Here is a 16107-nt window from a genome sequence, read left to right on the forward strand (position 1 = left end):
TCAAATAAATAAAATCTTAAAAAAAATAATAAATAAATAAAAAATAAAAAAAAGAAAGAAAAACCTTAGCTATGTTTCTAGATTGAAAAGTAAAAACTGCAAACCACCATTGTACAAGTGTCTGAACAGGTGGTAGGCAGTGTGAGCAGCTCCTAAACCAGGTTCAGACCCAGCAACTGGGCTTGAGGCAACAAATCAAGACTGGCTACACCAGCTTCAGTAACCACAGGCAACTGTTTTCTCTGAAAATTCAGAATTACTCACTTTGGGAAGGGTGAGATTTATCTTAAAAAAGAAATGTTCAAAAAGTTTTCTGATCATATTAGAATATAAGCAGAGTAGCATTTTAGTGCTAATGGGGTACCTTTTTAGCCCAAATCTATTTATTTCCTCCTTCTTACAAACTGCCCCCTACCCCCAAATAAGGCAATTACATAGAAATAGTGTTGAGATCACTGTTAGAGCTTTGCTTTGCTATTTCTTTGGTCTGAAAAAGATATTGGGGCTAATGTTTGGAAAAGTAAGTGAAAGGATCAATTGACATAATTACTACATTTTATTTAAAGGTTTTAGAAGATGCATGGTAGAGTTCACAAAGTTACCTCCAACCACAAAGTTGGAGAATTTTTTTTAAAAAGAGTGGATACCAAACAACTTTTCGGAAGATAACACCTTATTAGCCTCTTACATTGTTGAAGAGAGCAAAAGAAGGCTTAAGATTTAAAGGATAAAAGTTATATTTATAAACATGCTAAGGAATACATTAAAACAAAACAAAAAAGAATAAGGAAAAACATATTGTGTCTTTCAGGTTAAATCCTGTTATAAATGATTTCTATGGGACTATAATCCCCTTCAACAATATTCAAATAACAAAAACCCCATCACTAAAAGAGCTCCAATACTCCTTTGGAGCTGGCTATTACAGAATTTATCCTGCACATAAGGTATGCATGAAAAACATCCTGGAGAGACTCGGATACCTGCCAACATGAAACTGTTTCTCTAAGTTGCACTTGTTGGTCTGGAACCCAGCTGAGTGGGGTTCAACTATAACTTGAAACTTGTCACCTTAGGGTAGGAGAACAATTTAAAGCCAAAGGGCACTTTGCTGTAGTTAATTCATGTGGCTTCGAGTACATTTCAGATGTTTCTCCTCCATGCCAAATATTCACTGAGAATGAAAGAGCACATGAAACTTTCTAACCAAGTCCAAAGAATTTAGGTAATCATTACAGTTTCTACATACTGTTTCCTTAAAGCCACAGATTTTATTACAGAAAGGAGAAAGGTCATGGCATCAATAGATCAAGCACAGGAATTCTAGAATACTATATTAAGTTGTTTCTCTCTTGCTTCCCCAACAACCGATTATATCAGTGGGCTACAAAATCATATGGAACCATAACAAAACAGTGTTTTGCATCATGTCCAAGAAAGACCAATATTTTTGCCTGAGTATCCCATTAACCTTTATCTAGAGCTATTATTCTTGAACTTTCTATAAAAGTTTCTTCTCAAATAATTTAATAATTCTAACAACTTGGAAAGGCAATGTGAAGACCTGAATAATTCAGCCAAGCAGCGAATGCAACAAACCTCATTTAAACCTGCTCTCCTGCCTAAATTTTATATACTAAAATAATCCTTTCTCCTTCACTTCTTCAGGCGTACCCAAAAGAGAGTGCATTTCTTGGCTGTCACAAGTTTTGGGTTGAATCTTCTCTGTTCTTCAATGTTCTAACGAAGGCCCTGGGCCTGCAGCTCATGCCTCTGGCAATTCAGTTTTATTCTCAATGAGAGAGATCTCCAGCACAGGTAAGAGCAGCTGAAAGGCATCCTGAATATAGGAAGCACTGTTTGAGGCCTGTCAAGATTGAAAAAAAGAAAGTATCACAGTCACTTAAAAGAGAAAATATGCTAAAAGACAACAAAAAAACAGATTAACTTGTACAATCTAACTGAATCTGTAGCCTGGCAAACAAAAGCATGTTAGTTAAATTTAGAGAGGAAAGAACGATCTAGCTCTTAAGATATGACAGTACCAAAAAAGAATATCAGCATTTTTGTCCAACTTGCCCATCAGAAATGGAAGCTGTTCTTTGACATCCTGCTCGAATTCGGCATTTGAAGCTTATTTATTCCTCTACTAAATGGGTAGGTTCTGTCACAACATTTTAGTCAATTACTCAAAGGACTTTAGAAGGCTATGAATCTTACATCAATAGGATTTTCAGTCCATTAGGACAGCTCTTCTTCCATGGACTCAATACAATTAGTGAATACAAGACAGGGACTACAAATACGAACAAGGAAAACTGCTTTCAAAGATGGTAAGTATAGATATATTTCTATCTGGTACAACAGACATATTTATGAGAAGCATCATGGAATCACGATGCTCAGAGTTTTCCAGACTTCATTTATATCTAACAAGTTCTGATCTTCCAGAAGAAAAATAGAGAGTTCATTACATTAAGATAAAAACATGTAATTTCAAGGACAAAAGTGTTTCAAATATATAATCAAGAACAACCAAATCCAAATAGCAATAAGAAAAACCTATTAAGTGACTTTACCTTTTTTGGATTTATCAATAGCATGTACTCCTATTTAAACTTTCATGTGACATTTGCTGCCAAATTTTCCAACCAAAACAGACCTCAGAGATCATCTAGTTAAATCTCTTATATTGCACATAAAGATAATGAGATTGTCAAGAAGGTAATGCCTAGTCCGGGGTCATACAGCAAATAAGGGGAGATCCAGGACAGGATGAGGCTCCTGGTTTGTAAAGTTCTCACTATACCACTCTGCCATCTACCAAATCACAGACTTTTAAAAACACTAAGTGTTAATTATCAGAACAATTACCCTGATATTCAAGGGAAACTGTGCAGTTAAGGAATTAAAGGCATTTCCTTGGTGATAATTTTAAAAGAATTTAAAACTAAAGAAGTAACAGTCCAATAGTTAAAAATTTTTTTCAATTCATATTTAAAACCTAACCAATTATCTCCTCTGACTTACATATATTTTAAACATATCACCAAACATCTAAATTGTCTGCACAATTGACAAGACAGAGTTTTTTAAAATATGGAATGCAGAAAGTGTCACACAAGGAGGCAATATAATCGATCATGTGATCCTCTTACATCCCCATTTTCCATGGACTTAAACCACCTACCTCCTTAGATCTAATGGACATTGATGAGGATTCTATAAATACAGGTACCTTTGACAAAACAAAGCAAATTTCTTGGCAAGGAAATGATACAACAAAATGTTTAGTCTTGTTTTGTAACAAATCTCCCCTGTATAAACTTCAGTCCTTTCAGAAGCAGTGTTCACCTGTTTGTAATTTTCAGCCCTGCAAGTTTACCCATGGTCTCCAGAAGGTGTTTCATTACTAAGGGTCGTCCATCAGCTGCCAGTGGATAGTACTAACTACTGACAGCCTACTGCTGGTCTGCACTTCACGCAGCAGCTCCATCATTACGCTTTGTAATAATGAACAGGGAATTTGCATCAACTACACACCATTTTGGTCATACCTGCATCAGTATGACTAAACTACCAATCTGGTGAAAAACAAAAAGACTGAAGACGAGCTCATTAATAATACATAATACCCTAAAAGTTAGAGACTTACAAACAATTAACTACTAACCTCTAGAAATACTGCAGTGATTAGGGGATTAAGGATGTCTGCCTTTTCTTTGACCTAGAATAAAAGACACACTGTTAAGTGAGCACCAGTAGGCAGAGTGTGATCCCACTTTGAAACATACACACACACACACCCGCACATAATTTAAGTATAGAAAAGGTCTGGACTGAGAAAGAGCAAAATATCATCTCTGGAAGTGTTTTAAATTTCATTCTTTATATCCTCCTGTGCTGTCCAATTGACAGTGTATTCCTTTATAGTTTTTTATTGACTTTAAAAAGTATCTTCATTTTGGAAGGGGGGGTAGAAATGATACACATGACCCGAAACTTTAGAACAATTTTAAAACGGAATATGCAGATATGGAACATGTGCTCAAAATACTCAATGGTTTTTAAGATGGGCTGTTTGAAAAACATGGAAATAAATCATGGAAATTTATAACTCCCATGTGTTAGCACTTTATAGTTCACTTGCTGGGTTAAAGTATTTTTATGAAACACATGGAAAAGATTTGGCCTCAGAAGATTAACTTCAGGAATCCCAGAAGCTCTTTTAAAGACAATATTAAGGGGAAAAGAGATAATTCCAGGATTATCCCTTACAGGAATAATCTAAACTCATAAAGTAAAAAAAAATTAATTTGGGGCGACTGGGTGGCTCAGTCGTTAAGCATCTGCCTTCAGCTCAGGTCATGATCCCAGGGTCCTGGGATCCAGCCCCGCATCGGGCTCCCTGCTCCGCGGGAAGCCTGCTTCTCCCTCTCCCACTCCCCCTGCTTGTGTTCCCTCTCTCGCTGTGTCTCTCTCTGTCAAATAAATAAATAAAATCTTTAAAAAAAAAAAATTAATTTGGGCTACACTTTTAAATAAGTTTAAGGGCCCAGAATTTGCTGCCACACCTGACACTTATATACTTATTACAAAGTGACTTTTTTAAATTGAGGTATAATTAACATACAAACCATACTAGTTTCAGCTATACAAGATTTGGTATCTACGTAAACTATAAAATGATCACAATAAGTCTAGGTAACATGTGTCACCATACATAGTTACAAAAATATTTTTCTTGTGATGAGAAGTTTCAAGATCTACTCTCTTAGCAACTTTCAAATATGCAATACAGAATTACTAACTATAATCACTACACTGTACATTACATCCCCATAACTTATTTATAACTGGAAGTTTATAACTTTTAATCCCCCTCACCTATTTAGGCCATCCTTCACTCCCCCACCACTGGCAATCACCAATCTGTTCTGTGTACTTAGAAATTTGGTTTTACTACAAAGTGATTTTTATTTGCTCATTTAAAAAGCCCTTGATTTTATCCTAATTCATGGTCACTTGTTTCTGATCATGTTCTATAGTTTATACACCTTCAGTAAACTTTTACAATTCCTTTAAAAAGAAAAAAAAACATCTTTTTTTTTTTTTTAAAGATTTTATTTATTTGACAGAGAGAGAGAGCGAGAGCAGGAACACAAGCAAGGGGAGAGGGAGAAGCAGGCTTCCTGCAGAGCACGGAGCCTGATGCTGGGCTCGATCCCAGGACCCTGGGATCATGATCTGAGCCAAAGGCAGGCTCTTAACGACTGAGCCACCCAGGCACCCCAAACTCTATCTGTTTTAATTACAACTCTCCTCCTGATTTGCAAGTGCAAAGTATAAGGATTGTCACAATCTAAGTAAGGCGTTGCTCCTTAAAACTAGAGCCAAACTTTGGGGTTTTTATTTTATCAAGGTCTACATTTCCCGTACAGGTATCAAAGAGAAGCACAAAATATACTGCAAACTTCATAAAAAGAGAAAACAAAAATAAGTTGCAAAAATCAGCTAAACACAGACAAGCTGATGCTAAAATTCACATGAAAATGCATAGGGCATAGATAAAAGATCCTGAAAAAGAAGAACCAAGTTGGAAGATTTACACATCTTAATTTCAAAACTTACTACAAAGCTACAGTAATCAAGACAATATGGCACTGGCATATGGATACACACACATAAAGCCAGTAAAATAGAAATGAGAGTCCAGAAATAAACCTGTATATCTATGGTTGTTTTTGACAAAAGGGCCAAGACAATTCAGTAGGGAAATGCTTTTCAACAAATGGTGCTGAGACGACTAGATATGCACATGCAAAAGAATGGTGTAACCCACACACACCCTACATAAAAAATTAACTCAAAATGGATCATAGACATACATGTAAGAGCTACAACAAAACTCTTAGAAGGAAACACAGGAATAAATCTTCATGATCTTGGGTTAGGCAATGATTCTTTAGATATAATACCAAAAGTACTGAACAGTGATAACAGAGAACAGTGAAAACTGGACTTCGTCAATATTAAAAACTTCTGTGGAGAAACACTATCAAGAAAGCAAAAAAACAACCCATGGCCTAGGAGAAAATATGTGCACACCATGTACATGAACTTGTAGCCAGAATATATAAAGCATTTTTACAACTCAGTAACAGTAATAAAAAGGCAAATAATTAAAATAATAAATGACAAAAGATAAATAATGAAATAACCCAATTTATAAAATAATTTTTAAAAAAACCCAATTTGAAAGTAGGCAAAACTTGCAAGACATTAAGACATTTCTTAAATTTCTTAAAGACATTTCTCTAAAGAAGACATAAAAATGGCCAACAGTACATGAAAAGAAGTTCAACATCATTAGCCATCAGGGAAATGCAAATAAAAGCTGCAATGAGATACCACTTCATACCTATTAGGACGGCTACAATTTAAAAACAAAACAGAACAAAAAACAATGGAGAATAGCAAGTATTGATGAGGATGTGGAGAAACTGGAACTTTCATACACTGCTGGCAAGAATATAAAATGGTACAGCCACTTTGTAAAAGTTTGGCAGTTCTTCAATGGCCCATATCACCCATATGACCCAGCAATTCCACTCCTACCTATCCACCCAAAAGAAATGAAAACACACATGCATGTTTGTAGCAACATTATTCATTATAGCTGAAAAATGGAAACAATCCAAATGTCTATGAATTGATGAACAGAAAAGACTGATTGATGTCCATAAAAGATTATTATTTGGTAATCAAAATAAGTACTGATACATGCTACAATGTGGATGAACCTGAAAAACATTAGACTAACTGAAAGAAATCAGACACAAAATATCACATGTTGTATGACACCATATATATGAAATGTCCAGAATAGGCAAATCTATAGACGGAAAGCAGATTAGTGTTATTTAGCGCTAGGAGAGCGTGGGGTGGAAGGGAATGGGAGTGACTGCTAATGGTATGAGGTTTTCTGGCGGATGATGAAAACTGTCTAAAATTAGATTATGGTCACGGTTGCACAACTCTGTAAATATACTAAAAATCACTGAATGGTACACTTGAAATGGGAAAATTTTATGGTACGAAAACTTTATATTCATAGAGCTGTTCTAAAAAAGCCCACAGAACAGAAGAGCCTGGGTGGCTCAGTCGTTAAGTGTCTGCCTTCGGCTCAGGTCATGATCTCAGGGTCCTGGGATCGAGCCCCGCATCGGGCTCCCTGCTCGGCAGGAATCCTGCTTCTCCTTCTCCCACTCCCCCTGCTTGTGTTCCCGCTCTTGCTCGCTCTCTGTCAAATAAATAAAATCTAAAAAAAAAAAAAAAGCCCACAGACCAGACATTAGCCCAATAAAAGGCAAGAATTCTTACCCCAGCAGTTGTTAGGCAGGTGGTGAACTCTTTAGACAGAGAAGACAACTCTTTACACAACACAACTGTCATCCTAGGAAAAGAAGTGAGCAAAGTTTTGTTTTTCTTTCTTTTTTTTTAATAAGCATATTTAACAACTATAAGAAAACAAATCACTCCTGGTAGTAAATGTGAGAGAAGAAAGTTTTTTTTTAAAGGGAGTAAATATGCCTTCATCAGCTCCCAAATCTATCTGGGGACCCATTTGAGCAGACATTCACGCTACAGGAAGAGGAGGTTCAGTCCGTGGAAAAACATTTTTTCTGCATAACCCTCTATCAAGTACTAGATTTTCAAGTTAAATCAAAGGAAATAACTTAAAAGATCCTAAATTCCATTCACAAATGTAGTTAAAATAAATATGCATTCATTCATTCAACAAATATTTACTGGTCTATGTACCAGGTACCGTTCTAAGTGCTGGGGACTTACCAGTAAACAAGCAAAGGCCCAGTTTCCATGGATTCTAACTCATTGGTAATTAATGGGGAGACTATATATATGTGCGTTTATACACACATATAGCGACTGTACACACACATATATATGTATATGTGTACATATAAACACAGATATATAAGTGGAAAAGTGGAAATCGCCACTTTTCCAAAGAACAGGCTACTGTGAAGTTGTGAGTTCCTCATCCTAAGGATATTGAAGACAAACCCAGCCCCCTGTTGTGGGATGTTGTAGAACAGTGAAGAGGTGAAGAAGAGGTCTGGAAAACATCAAGGGCCCCTCCCAATCCTAACACATTAGACGCGCCCACACATTTTTTTTTCCAATGAAAATTCTCATTATTTAATTAGATTTATTTAGAAAGCAGACCTTTTTTTTTCTCTTGTGACTATCTACTTTCTATTACTTTTGAAATTTTTATTCAAAATCAGCAATATGGTGGGAAAGGGGGCTTGGGGACTTAGCCTGGCCTGGAATTAAATCCCAGTCTGCACAAACTGAGCAGATTATTTCATTTCTCTTGAGTCTGTGTTTCCTCATTTTCTTTAAAGCGGGACTAATCACTTACCTTTAGAGTTACTGTAAAAATTAGAAATGATACACCTAAGTCCCTTAGCATGGTGCCTAGCACATAATTAGCACTCAATAATGAATATAACCATTATTAAGAATTGAGGTTCTTAGAACTATTCTCTGTTTTGGGGCGCCTGGGTGGCTCAGTCAGTTAAGCCTCTGCCTTCGGCTCAGGTCATGATCCCAGGGTCCTGGGATCAAGCCCCGCCTCAGGCTCTCCGTTTAGTGGGGAGCCTGCTTCTCCCTCTCCCTCTGCCTGACACTCCCCCTGTTTGTGAGCTCGCTCTCTCTCTCTCTCTCTCTCCATCAAATAAATAAATAAAATCTTAAAAAAAAATTTTTTAAAAAGAACTATTCTCTGTTTTTACTTATGTAAAATTTTATTTTTATTAAAACCAATAATCTGAGAACTTGTTTTCAGATTATCAATAATACGTGCTCGCTTCGGCAGCACATATACAGATTATCAATAATACAAAACAATTAATAAAACAACCAGCTAACAAAAACATTTATAATGTAGACTTATGGCTCAATGAAAAGAAACAACCCCTTTGGCTACTTAATAACTAAAACCCAAAATGAACAAACCTCTAACCTGTGAATAGCATCTTGTTGAGAGGAAAGTTTCTTAAAACTTTGGAAGGAAGCTGAGAAAACTCTGAGCAATTTGCATCCTTTATAGAGATACCCTTTTATACTTACTGGGAAAGAGTTCTGCTCCTTTCTATAGCTGTCACTTCCTGCTTCTGGCCATGCAGAATCAGAGCTGCTGTTTTGTGAAACAGTTCAATTGAGCAGGCAGTCAGTTCTGCTAGGCTCCGGATTGCAAATGCATGGATATCCTGAAAGGAAAAACAAAACAAGACACTGGGTTTTGTTTTTTGGGGTTTTTTTAGCCCAGGGGACATGATGTCAGCTTGCTTTTCTCATACTGGAGGATTCGGTATCTTGAAAGCAGCAGAGACCAATGGCTGCCCTTCAATAAACCTCCTCTTGTACCACAGCAGGGATGTCATTTTACAGCTGGGCTCATAACTACAAAAACAGAAGCTCCCCCAAAGTCAGGTGTGACCATGCCAAAAGATTTAGATAAAAAGTGGCTTGTAGCAGGCTTCTGGGAACTTTCCTCATGACAGAACACACACAAACCCTTAGTCTCTTTTTCTTCACTCCTTCTTTCATCCTACAGTCTGGAACAAGGTTGCTACAATCATGGATTACAAGGTTGAAATGACGAGTAGTGATGCAACAAAACAGAAAGTGCCTACGTCCCTGATCGTGATACCCACATCTCCACACCGTTAAAAAAGAAAAAAAAAGGTTTAGTTGCTTTGGTACCTCTACTGAATTTTTACTGATTTTCTCAGTTTTTTCTGTTTCCAACTGTTTTTCTCCTTCTTCCTTCTCTTCTAATGGCTTGGCCAGAGATGTACTGATCCATTCGTAGGCAGTATTTCTTGCCTAAATAAGAAAAAGATTACTGCCCGTCAACAATTCAATTCAGCTCACCAAAAGGTGACTGTATGCATTGTGCACCTACCAGGAACATGTTAGCATCATGTAAGTCAGCACTCTTGTCCTCACCCAAACATACATTTATCATACATGTATCTACTTACCTTACTACTTCTCTTGACAACACCTAACACCTGTCCACTCATTCCTTCTTGAAATTCTCTAATCCTTTGGCCTTTTTGAAAATTGTAACTTACATAAAGTGCACAAATCTTCAGAGCACAATTCAAGAAATGTTCACATGTGTATATGCCTTTGTAACTGCAACCTAGATCAAGATCCAGAACATTTTCATCACCCTAGAAGAGAAGGTTCCCTCATGCCCCTTCCTAGTCAATAACTGCTCAAACCAAGTCACCATTCCCCTTGCCCAAAGGTAACCATTCTTCTGTCTCACTGTAAATTAATTTTACCTGTCCTAAAATGAAATCTTAAGTCCATTCTAATTTGTGTCTGGCTTCTTATGCCGAACATATTGTCTGTTAGTTTTATCCATGCTACTGCAAGTATCAGTAGTTCATTCTTACTTCTTGCTGTGTAGTATCCATTTTATACATATACCATAATTTACCATTCTCCCAATGATGGGCCTTTGAATTGTTTCTGGTTTTGACTTTTATAATACCACCATCTTCCAATTCTTGCCTCCACCCTTATAAGCATTCCTCCTCAGGCTCTTGTATGTATTGATCCTTCTTTTTCAGCCCCTTAAACACCAACATCACCTGGAGTTCTAGCCTGGCTTTCTACTTGTCTCACCCTACTTCCTCTTCCCTCAACCCATTCTATTTCTGTAATTTTAAGTATTCTCTACCTGCTGCAAACTCCTAAATCCTTATTTCCAGCACTGACCTCTCCTGAAAACTGCTTGCTGGACATACATATCAGGATATTTTATAGGCTGATCATTCCTCTTCCCTTCAATGGCTCCCCATCAACCAGATCATGTTCTTTTACATGACTGAAGAAGTACCCATGACCTAGACCCTACTGACTTCTCCAGCTTCATCTCTGACCACTTTCCATTTTAAGAACTGATAATAATGACCTATAATGTGCCTGTTCTTCGTTCATGCTATTCCCTTAGGTTAGAATGCCCTTCCCCACCCTTTTCTTTTCTCTAAATAAAGGCAGCTCTTCGTTTTCTTTCAATCCTCTACCCAGACATTGTTTCTTCCGGGTTACTTTCAAAAACCTTCCAGGAGACTGGGCACCTAAACAACCCTTTTCTGTGTGTCCACAGTCCCCTGAGCACCCCTTCAACTTAGTACTTACCAAAAGACACTGAAATTAAATGTGCCTATCTCCTACATAAACATTGCTATAGGATAGTTACAGAATGTCTTATTTGGATTTGCACACCCAGTGCCTAGCACACTATAGAGGACACCTACTGTTTTTACCTAGCCAGTATCCATATCTCTTTTCTTTCGGTAGTAGGTTCCAGATTTTTCTTAGTTCATGTGGTTTGGGTAGGATTGCTTCCACCCTCTGGATCCAAGGGTTGGCAAACAATTCAGATTTAGTTACCAAGAATATTAATCCCCCTATCTATACAGTGATTACTTCATGGATGGAAAAGTGACCCCAACCCAGGTCAATGGGCATCAGCCTCAGGACATCTGATAAAATTATTAGGGAAGGGAAGCCCTCCTTCTGTTGGAGTTACTCAATTGGGAAAAAAAGTCACCCTGAAGTTGCCAGTAGTCATCCTACCACCATGAGGAAAAGATCCTCTAAGAATAAAGCCAAAACAGAAAAAAGCAGAGTCAAGAGATCGGCGTGGGGATTGGGGTAGAGGGTGAGTGGGGTTCCTGGGTAGATAACCATGCCTGAAGCCAGTCTTGCCCCTTGATTTTCTAGTTTCTTGAGGTAATGAATGCCCCTTTTTTCTTAAGCCAGTCTGACTGGAGTTTCTGTCATTTGCAACTGAGAGTGTCCTGGCTTCTAAGAAAAGGTTTATTGTAATTAAATGAAGGCATCCACTTGAGGAACTTTATATACATGGAATGTGCTCAGAGCTGTAACTAAGCAATAGGAATCCAGAGAAGACCATGAGAGTAATTCCAGTTGAGAAATGAGAATCACAGGTTTTAATACATATATAGCACTGGGGTTGAGCCTTTAAAATGAACAGACGGGGCTATACCCAAGGCTATAGCATGAATGCGCTAGAGCAGAACCTATGTACCCAGACATTCATTTCAAGGTTCTTTCTCCTATGGCACAAGATCTCCCATAAAAACCCTCAAGAACAATCTGGCTCTGATCTATAATTTCCCTATGTATTAACTTCTCAAATTAAAAAATAATAATAACTATATAAAAGACTGGAAACAAGAAAACTCAAAGTGTGTTGAGAAAACTATGAAGCAACTAGTTAGACCAGAGCAGACGGTGCATTTATTAATTAGTTCATCCATTACAAATATTTACTACACACTGTCCTCGGTGCTGGGAATACAGTGGCGACTAATATAAACCATGGTCCTGCGCTTCTTTACTCTAGTGCAGAAAGACAATTAACAAACAAATGAGTGAGAAAATAAAATGGAGAGATGGAGAGTATGGACTGGATGAGAAGGCAGACTTGACTTAGGTGGTCAGGAGGGGTCTCGAAGAGTGAAATTTGAGCTGAAATCTGAAGTTTAAAAGGAATCAGCCATGCAAATATTTAGACAATAAGAGTTGTAAGTAGAGGGAAATCAGGTGGGTGTACTGAAGGAACGGAAGGAAGACCAATATGGGAGAAGCATGGTAGAAGATGAGGCTGGAGTGGTGAGATTTTGAGAGAAGAGAACAGTGAGAGATGAGGCTGGAAAGAATCCTAACAGATGACTAACAGTCTAAATAGTATGTGAAATGCTCTGCAATTTCTTTGAAGAGATAAAATGAGAGAAAAACCAGGGATTGATTTATCTCAGATTAAAAGAAGACAGAAAAATGGAGAGATAAAGCCACTCAAGAGAAAAAAACTGATATCATAAATGTAGTATACTTGAAGGAGATATTTTAGTAGGCATAGTACATACTCAAAATGACCACTCCTGTAATAAATACATTAACTGAAGTCATTATGAACTACTGTACCAACTCAAGGTAATTTATCGTATCTTTTGAAAATCAGCAATGCTACCCAGGCCTCACACCCAGAATTCAGTCTGGAACTTCCCATTGGAGAGACCTGGAGACTTAGGAATTAAAAGGCACCTTTGAGTTTAACTTCTCTAACCACTTATTTTTTATCAGCTGGGGGAAAAAAATAAAATGAGGCCTAGAAAAGAAATGGGATTTGCCCACATCACATGTGTCAGAATAAGAATCAGAACTGTGTACTCAGACTCCTGCTTCATTGCTTTTCCCCTATATGACAGTCTTCCATATAAATCCTTGGGGAAAATCAGGCCCTGACCTTTAACTATTCTACTTCTTATGACTCAACACCCAAAATGTAAACAATGTGAAGACTGCTTTCAGAGAATGACCAGTACTACCAAACAGCTAAGGGGTTACTTGCCTTTTTAAAATAACTTCTTATTATGATTTCCTTGAGTACACAAATTATGTCTTTTTCATTTCTGTTTCCCTAGCACCTAGCAAAATAAAAGTTACTTGACATATGTATATTTATCAAATACCTAAATGTATAATACATGGGGCGAACTTCTATAGATAGAACCATCAATGGTGAGCATTTGCTATGAGCCAGGGACTCCATAAAAGTTTTGTATGTATTAACACATTAATTCTTCACAAGAACTCTACATCATCCCTATCTCACAGATAGAGGAACTGAGGCAGAAAGGTTAACCAACTTGCTCAACCCCACAAAGTAAGAAATGTACATCTGGGATTTTAAAGGCCAATAAGGCAAAGATCCAGCCTTGAAGAAATTTAAGATTTAGGATGGAAGGTGGGGCACCCAGGTGACTCAATCAGTTAAGGATCCAACTCTTGATTTCGGCTCGGGTCATGATCTCAGGTTGTGGGATCAGCCCTGTGTCAGGCTCCGCATTCAGTGGGGAGTCTGCTTGAGATTCTCTCTCTCCCTCTGCCCCTCCCCTCTGTACACGTTCTCCTTCTGTCTCTCTCTCAAATAAATAAGTCTTTAAAAAAAAAAAGATTTAGGATGGGAGGTAAGATATACACATTTAAAAAAACAAAAACAACTTATGATACATTTATAAAAATACATATTCATAAGGTTAAGTGAATAAGCAAAATGCTAAAGAACATACAGAGTATGTTAACTTTTGTATAAGCAGAAAATATATCTGCTTATCTTTAAAATATATTTACTTATCTAAAAAAAGCACAAGGACATGCCAGAAAGCAAGAAAGTTTAATATCTAAAAGGAGAAAAAGTTACAGAAGATGAGACCTTCTGCCCTCAGCAACCTTAAAGATTTAAGGGTCAAATTGTTCAGGGGGGATGATGTGGAAAACAAAGGCAGAAGAAAAATTATTAAATGTCCTTACTCCCTACAGCCCAGTGACAAGTCCTTGAAACAGGCAGAGTGACATTCCTCTAGGGACTCAGCGGCCTCCATGTTAATACTTTGCTAAGGGCAACAGGCAATCCTAGCCTGACTACCCCACCCCCCGACACCAGGATCCTGTAAGTCTACTTTAACATATAAAAATTCCTTTGGAAACTTCCTTTATCTCTAAACCCCCCCCAAGATACATGTTGGTAATCATCCCCCAAGCATACGGCTCACATACATCTGAAGGGTCTCATGACTAAGGTTTTATTAGACGGTAATAAATGACCTTTTCCCAACAACAGCTAGCCCCCTCAAGGTCCTGGAAACCTTGCTTCCAAAGTTCCTTATAGACTTACACTATCCCTAACTCCCCTCCCAACTTGAAAGTATACAAATGGGCCACTCCTCATGACCCCAGTGCAGCTCTTTCTGCCCACGGGTCCTGTTCCTGTGCTTTTAATAAAATCACCTCTTTGCACCAAATAAATAAAGAGAAAATGGAGCAGATGGGAATTATACAGTTTTGACTTTCAGAAACAACGATAATACCCTACATATTCAAAAATTAAATTAACAAGGGGGAAAGCAAATAAATCATACATTATTTCCATAGGTTGGTTTTATAGTAGCATGGGCAAAGCAATGAAACTATTTCAGATGCATTACAGAACTGAGGAAATAAGGACATGTGCTAATGTTGGGGGATGGGGTTCTTACTGTGGAAGAAGAGAGTACAAACGTGTCATGAGGAAAGGCAAGGCAGGAAGAACCCTGTAGGGATGGACTGAAATTGGAGTTACCAAGATAAACTCATGATCTCCAACTTATGTACGTGTGTACACATAAAATATGGGGTGTGTTATCTGAGTACATTTCCTAGCTTTGCCCACAGGGCCTAGAAGCAAAGACACCACAGCAGTGAAGAACACTCCTAGCACCCACATCTTAGCCTGTACTACTAAAAAGGAACTATGGCTCCTTGAAGAAATGGCTGATTCCAGGGCTGGCATATGGAAGGTACAAAGTGAGTCCAGGATATCTTGTTACGACAGAAAATAAGGAAATACTCCAAACAATGATAAGTGCATGTCACACAGGAGTCCCTGAAGGACAATTTGAATACCAAACTAACTAAAAACAGTAATGAATTATAAACCAAAGGAAAAAAAACAGAAACCCATGAGATCATATTAAATAACAGATAATAAATAAATAGGAGAAGGGAGAGGTCTTAACTAGAGTAGAATGCCAAGAGCCAACTGATAAATGTGGGGCAAGTGCTAGGGTTAAAATACATCATCCTTTTGCAACCATCACAGTAAATATTGATACAGCAGGAATCATGAATACATGCTAAACCTAGGAGGGAAATTATGATGAGGATCAGGATATTTGTTGGTCTTAAAATGTCTCCCCACAGAAAGTTTATTAGTAACACAGGGAAAAAATCATAACCATAGAGTGAGAAATCAGGCAACACATCACAATAAGGGGAAGATGGACATCGTGTGCCTTAGATATGATAGCATGGGAAGGATACAACCTTACTGATGAAGTGTCTTACCTGGGAAGGCATAACCTGACTTTAGTCATGAGAAAACACCAGACAAACCCCAAATGAGGAATACTCTACTTTTATATGGGGGGA

At 37.7% G+C, this 16107-nt stretch overlaps 1 protein-coding gene across 3 annotated transcripts in view; it reads right to left on the reverse strand.

Annotated features, from left to right (window-relative positions):
• Nucleotides 1-541: 541 nt before the first annotated feature.
• Nucleotides 542-16107, reverse strand: part of FAM114A2 (family with sequence similarity 114 member A2) — a 32331-nt gene continuing 16765 nt past the window's right edge. For all 3 annotated transcript variants that reach the window (XM_032403572.1, XM_032403569.1, XM_032403570.1), the window contains 5 exons: nt 9796-9918; nt 9160-9299; nt 7384-7456; nt 3674-3727; nt 542-1867 (listed from right to left, as the gene is read on the reverse strand). In XM_032403572.1, coding sequence (XP_032259463.1) covers nt 1766-1867; nt 3674-3727; nt 7384-7456; nt 9160-9299; nt 9796-9918 — 492 coding nt within the window. In that variant the 3' untranslated portion in view covers nt 542-1765. The remainder of the gene's footprint in view (nt 1868-3673; nt 3728-7383; nt 7457-9159; nt 9300-9795; nt 9919-16107) is intronic.

The sequence above is a fragment of the Phoca vitulina genome, unplaced genomic scaffold (assembly GCF_004348235.1).
Source record: "Phoca vitulina isolate PV1807 unplaced genomic scaffold, GSC_HSeal_1.0 scaffold6, whole genome shotgun sequence".
In the NCBI taxonomy this organism is placed as follows: domain Eukaryota; kingdom Metazoa; phylum Chordata; class Mammalia; order Carnivora; family Phocidae; genus Phoca; species Phoca vitulina.